The sequence below is a fragment of the Humulus lupulus genome, chromosome 5 (genome assembly GCF_963169125.1).
Source record: "Humulus lupulus chromosome 5, drHumLupu1.1, whole genome shotgun sequence".
Lineage (NCBI taxonomy): Eukaryota > Viridiplantae > Streptophyta > Magnoliopsida > Rosales > Cannabaceae > Humulus > Humulus lupulus.
Window position 1 is genome coordinate 176,154,414 of NC_084797.1, and position 5,894 is coordinate 176,160,307.

Consider the following 5,894-nt stretch of genomic DNA (forward strand, 5'->3'; position numbering starts at 1 on the left):
GAACGGGAGCTCGAGGTGACCCTTGACGCGTTCTTTGAGGCGGAGAGGATCGTCTCAAAGATTACTGACCAGGCGAGGGTAAACAAAATATTCCTCTCCCACAACATCGAGCTGGGGAGAGGAACCGTGATTGCCCGACCTCCCTTAGAAGGCGAGCGGAGCTGTGCGCCGCTTGATGAGGCGTTCTCGGCCTGGAGCGATGAACATTTCAAGGCGGGGGCCTTCCTCCCGTTGGACCAGTACTTCGCCGATTTCCTTAACTACGTGAGGTTGGCCCCATTCCAGCTCCCCCCCAACTCTTATCGTTTGTTGGAGGGGTTAAGATACTTGTTCTTGAAACAGGAGTGGGAGGTCCCCACTCCTGCAGACATCCTGTATTTCTTCTACCTCAAGGCCAGCCCGGAGCAGCGGGGGTGAGGTGACGGGTTTTATTACTTAACCCAATTCCCCAACACAGTTGCGATCATCGAGCTGCCCAGCCACCCCAACGACTTCAAAGATCAATTCTTTATGTCGACAGGGTTCCGAAACTGCGAGCTGCACTACTTCAACCGTCCTTGTAAGTGCCTTTCAACCTTAGCTCGCAAGTTAAGTATCGGTTAGCTCCCCCTATATCCGTTTCTGACTTAGAATTATTCTGCAGCTATCTTCGCGAGGACAGAGAAGTCTATGATCCTCGGGAGCCAGTACGAGACACTGGCAGGCTTGCCCCCCAGTGAGAAGGACTATCGTCAGCTCATGACAGACGAGACGATGCTGGCCTGTAAGCTGATCTCCCCAGGCCAGACTCTGAACCTGAGGAGGCCCCGAGTGCTTCCCCCAGCCCACGATACGAGGCCTATCATTGTGGAGGAGGTCACGGGGGATGAAGATGAGGAGGACGAGGTGCCCCTCTTGAGGACGAGGAAGCGGGCGTTGGAGGTTGCCCAAAGAACGAACGAGGAGAGGATCTGGTCCGGAGCAGCCGCAGGTCCTTCTGGCCAAGGTAACCCATACATGTTTAGGAACTTAGATAGGGCCACTGCAGACCCCCGGCTAGCTAGGTTCAACCCCAGACAGATCGTCCAACGCCATCGTAGTGATCCAGACTTAGATGAAACCCTGCTCCATTGCGTCGACCAGCTCGTGCTGGACTACGAAAGTAGCCGCCCTAGGGGGACCATAGCTGTAGACAACACCCTAGCCTTTAGGTCGGTCCTATTTGAGGAGGATGGGACTAACCTTCAGTCATGGACATCACTCCGGGAGGGTACCGCAGCTCCAGGTCTTAGGCAATACGTAGAAGAGTCTAGTATTGAGACAGCCTCGGATCCAGAACCTGCGCCAGCTCGAGAAATAATTACCTTAGATTCCCCCGCGGAAGCTCCGGGGCCGATGGTCGTAATCATAGATTCTTCATCTAGCTCGGGGGGTAGGATTCCCTTTAGTACACATACATACTTGAATTTTTCTTTTTTTTTTTCCTTTGTTTTTGTTTTTGCATGACTGCTAACTTGTGTACTAACCATGTCTTTGTTTTTCCAGAGGAGATGTCTCAGCCCGGGGGAAAAAATCTGCGGTCTGTGTTCACCGGGGGGAACTCTTCAGCCGGGGCCTCTGGGCCCAAAATGAAGAAGCTCCGGACGTCGAAGAAAGCCGCTGGGACCCCCACCAAGTCTCCTGCAAAGGAAAAAGAGCAGCCCCTAGCCGCCCAGGTCGAGGAAACTGTTCCTCCTGCTGCAGGGGGGAGCATGCCCCTACCCCCTCTGCGAGCTCCGGCCTTCATCCGGGATACAGGGGCGGAGCCCGGGGCTTCGGTGATCGTGCCTCCCGAGGTGCGCATCCCGGTTGACCCCCAGGACCTGGAAAAGATTCCAGACGTCTTTCGGGGGACGGTGTATGAGACGGCGAACTACGCCGTCAGCCACTTCTACCGCTTCAACGAGAGGGAGCTCAGGGCCATCAAAACCAGGAGCCCAGTGGGTGTACTGGAATCTTCATTGGGCATGGCCCTAACGGTAAGCTGACCTCACCCTTTTATGGTTTTTGATTATCATGCCTTGCCTTGTTTTTCCTTTCTCTTTTTTTTTTCTAAGGCAATTGCCTCTCCGTTTTTGCAGAGTGCCCTGGCCCTTCATCGGAGCATAGCCAGGACCAAGGCCCAGCTCGAGGATATGAGGAGCGAGCATCAGGCGGTTGTGGCCACCCACCAGACTTCCTTGCAGACGGCTAAGGATGCCATGGCGGCCGCGCAGGCCGAGCTGGAAGAGGCCCGTCCCAAGCTTCAAGAGGTCGAGGCAACCAAAGCCGCCCTCGCCGCCGCTCGGGCAGAGCTAGATACTGCGATGGCTGGGACCGAGGAGGCCAAGGACGCCCTGGAAACCGAGAAGGCAGCTTCAGTCACCGCCATGGAGGCATGTTCTACCATTGCTGGGCCTATAACCCAGACGGCAACTTCTCCTTCTTGGGAGCGGACGTCTGGGAGCCCTTGCTGGAGGGGTTTAAAGCTCGCCTCGAGAAAGAAGCACCTTCCAAGACACGGGAAGTCTATGGCGCAGCTGAGCAGGGCGAGACGGCGACCTCCACGGGGTCGACTGGTGGAGCCTAAGGCCTTTTCATTTTGCAACCTTTCCTTTAATACTTAATTTTTTTTTGTGTAACTTTTTCATGAACTTCTAAGTTTTATGACCTGGTTATGTCCAGGAACTTAATTTGAAAACTTAGTTCGTGTTAATTTTTATCAATATCTCGTGCTCTTTAAGAAAAACAACGATCAATCGATTTAAATTAACTTCTAAGTTTTATGACCTGGTTATGTCCAGGAACTTAATTTGAAAACTTAGTTCGTGTTAATTTTTATCAATATCTCGTGCTCTTTAAGAAAAACAACGATCAATCGATTTAAATTAACTTCTAAGTTTTATGACCTGGTTGTGTCCAGGAACTTAATTTGAAAACTTAGTTCGTGTTAATTTTTATCAATATCTCGTTCTCTTTAAGAAAAACAACGATCAATCGATTTAAATTAACTTCTAAGTTTTATGACCTGGTTATGTCTAGGAACTTAATTTGAAAACTTAGTTCGCGTTAATTTTTATCAATATCTCATGCTTTTTAAGAAAAACAACGATCAACCGATTTAAATTAACTTCTAAGTTTTATGACCTGGTTAAATCCAGGATAGGACTTAGTTCGCATTAATTTTTATCAATATCTCGTGTCTCTTAAGAAAGACAACGATCAATCGATTTGAATTAACTTCTAAGTCTTTGAGGCGACCTGGTTATATCCAGGTACCATATGCCCCCCAAGTAACTGGGAAAGGGTCTTTCGTGGTTACTTTAGATTACACTTGTAAATACGTACAATCATAAACGAAAAGTTAATTCTCATTGTGTAATACATAAAAAATGACCTTTTAGGCCTTACAAGGGAATCATTGATAATATCTCTTCAAATGGATGGCGTTCCAAGTCCGTGGGACTGCCCCTCCATCTAGCCGAGCTAGTTTATAAGTTCCCTCTTTAATGACCTCGATGATTTAATATGGTCCTTCCCAGTTCGGTCCCAATACTCCATCTTTGGGATCCTTACCGGCTAAGAAAACCCTCCTGAGGACCAGGTCGCTAACGCTAAAGGCACGCTTTTTGACTTTTGAGTTGAAATAGCAAGTGATTTTTTGCTGGTAATGTGCGAGCTGGAGTTGCGAATCTTCTCGTCTTTCATCAACCAAGTCAAGGGAAGTGCAAAGTAGCTCGTGGTTACGATCCTGGTCGTATGCCTGGACCCTATGCGAAAGTACCTTAATCTCCACAGGGAAGACTGCCTCACTCCGACAGGTCATGGAGAAAGGAGTATGGCCCGTAGGAGTCCGATGTGAGGTCTGGTATGCCCACAGAACCTGGGGGAGCTGTTCTGGCCAGACCCCCTTCGCTTCGTCTAGTATTTTCTTGAGGCTCGCCTTTAACGTCTTGTTGACAGCTTCGACCTGACCATTCGCTTGAGGATAGGCCACAGAGGAAAAAAATTTCACAATTCCGTACCTTTCGCAAAACTCGGTGAATAGGTCGCTGTCGAACTGAGTCCCATTGTCAGAAAAGATTTTCTTAGGCAACCCGAATCAGCAGATAATGCTCTTAACCACGAAGTCGAGGAATTTTTTGGAAGTTAGCATTGACAAAGGTTCTGCCTCAGCCCACTTCGTAAAGTAGTCGATGGCCACCACGGCGTAACGGACCCCGCCTTTTCCAGTAGGGAGGGCCCCAACCAAGTCGATCCCCCAAACTGCAAACGGCCATAGGGATGAGATCATCTTCAGCTCGGCTAGGGGGGCTCGGGCGACGGTGGCGATTCTCTGGCACTTGTCGTACTTCTTGACATATGAGATCGAATCCTTGGACAGAGTGGGCCAGTAATATCCTTGCCTCAGGACCTTTAGGGCCAAGCTTTGCCCCCCAGTGTGATCTCCGCAAAAACCCTCATGCACTTCCTGCAGGATGGCCTTTGCTTCGCCTGGAAGAACACATCGCAGGAGAGGTAGGGAGTGTCCACGTCGGTACAGTATCCCATCCACCATCGTGTACCTGGGAGACTGATACAGCACTCGTTGCGCATCATTACGCCCTTTAGGTAGCTTCCCTTCGGTGAGATACTCGAGGATGGGGGTCATCCAGGTTGGCCTGGCGTCGATCATCTCGACCTCCGTCCTGACTTCTTCTATACTTGGTTTCTCCAAGAATTCTACCGGAACTAACCCCAGAGCCTCCGTCTCCCCGGAGGTGGCCAGCTTGGCAAAAGCGTCTGCTTTAGCGTTCTGCTCCTGAGGTATCTGCTCGATTGAGCCTCGCCCAAATGTGGGCAGTTCAACTTTTACCTTTGCTAGGTAAGCAGCCATCTTGGGTCCCCGTGCTTGATATTCGCCCAGAACCTGGTTTACCACGAGCTGAGAGTCACTGAAGCACTGGACGGAGCTCGCCTTCAGCTCCTGGGCTATCCTCAGCCCAGTCAGCAAAGCTTCATATTCGGCCTTGAATGTGAATCTCAGCGCCGAGTGGAATCTATGTCCCTCGGGGGATATCAAAATGATTCCAGCTCCGGAGCCGTTTTCGTTGGATGAACCATCCACGAAGATCCTCCATGACGCCTGGGCCGAGGTGACCTGGGGTGAGTCTTCTGCAGGATCCTCCCGGAATCCTGTGCACTCTGCTACAAAATCGTCCAGGGCTTGACTTTTTATAGCAGTTTGTGGGGTGTACAAAATCTCGAACTGACTGAGTTCAATAGCCCAGTTTAAAAGACGTCTTGATGCTTCAGGATTTTGCAAAACCTGCCTTAAAGGCTAATCTGTCATGATGTGTATTGAGTGGGACTGGAAGTACGGCCTGAGCTTTTGAGAGGCCGTGATAAGGCAGAACGCCAATTTCTCCATCCACAGATACCGGGATTCAGCTCCGAGAAGTCTCTTGCTGATGTAGTAGACTGGTTTCTGAACCCGGTCTTCTTCCCGGACTAATACGGCACTAGCTGCATCCTCTGTGACAACTAGGTAGAGAAAAAGAGGCTCTCCTGCTTTTGGTTTGGATAATACGGGTGGCTGGGCCAGATGTGCCTTCAGGTCGAGGAAAGCGCCTTCGCACTCTTCTGTCCATTCGAACTTCTTATTTCCTCGGAGCAGGTTGTAGAATGGCAAGCACTTATCAGTGGATTTCGAAATAAACCAATTGAGGGCTGCCACCCTTCCTGTCAGGCCTTGGACATCTTTGCACGACCTGGGTGAGGGAAGCTCGAGCAATGATCTGATCTTGTCGGGGTTTGCCTCGATTCCTCGGGTATTGACGATGAAACCCATGAATTTTCCCGATGCGACTCCAAAAGTGCATTTCTGTGGATTCAGCCTCATGCCATACTCCCGTAGT

At 50.3% G+C, this 5,894-nt stretch overlaps 1 protein-coding gene across 1 annotated transcript; it reads left to right on the top strand.

Annotated features, from left to right (window-relative positions):
• The first annotated feature begins 1,185 nt into the window (after positions 1–1,185).
• Positions 1,186–5,331, top strand: LOC133779721 (uncharacterized). The gene is made up of 3 exons (XM_062219642.1): positions 1,186–1,997; positions 2,100–2,393; positions 5,293–5,331. The coding sequence occupies exons 1-3, from the start codon at positions 1,482–1,484 to the stop codon at positions 5,329–5,331; spliced, it is 849 nt and encodes a 282-aa protein (XP_062075626.1). The 5' UTR covers positions 1,186–1,481.
• The last annotated feature ends 563 nt before the right edge of the window (positions 5,332–5,894 follow it).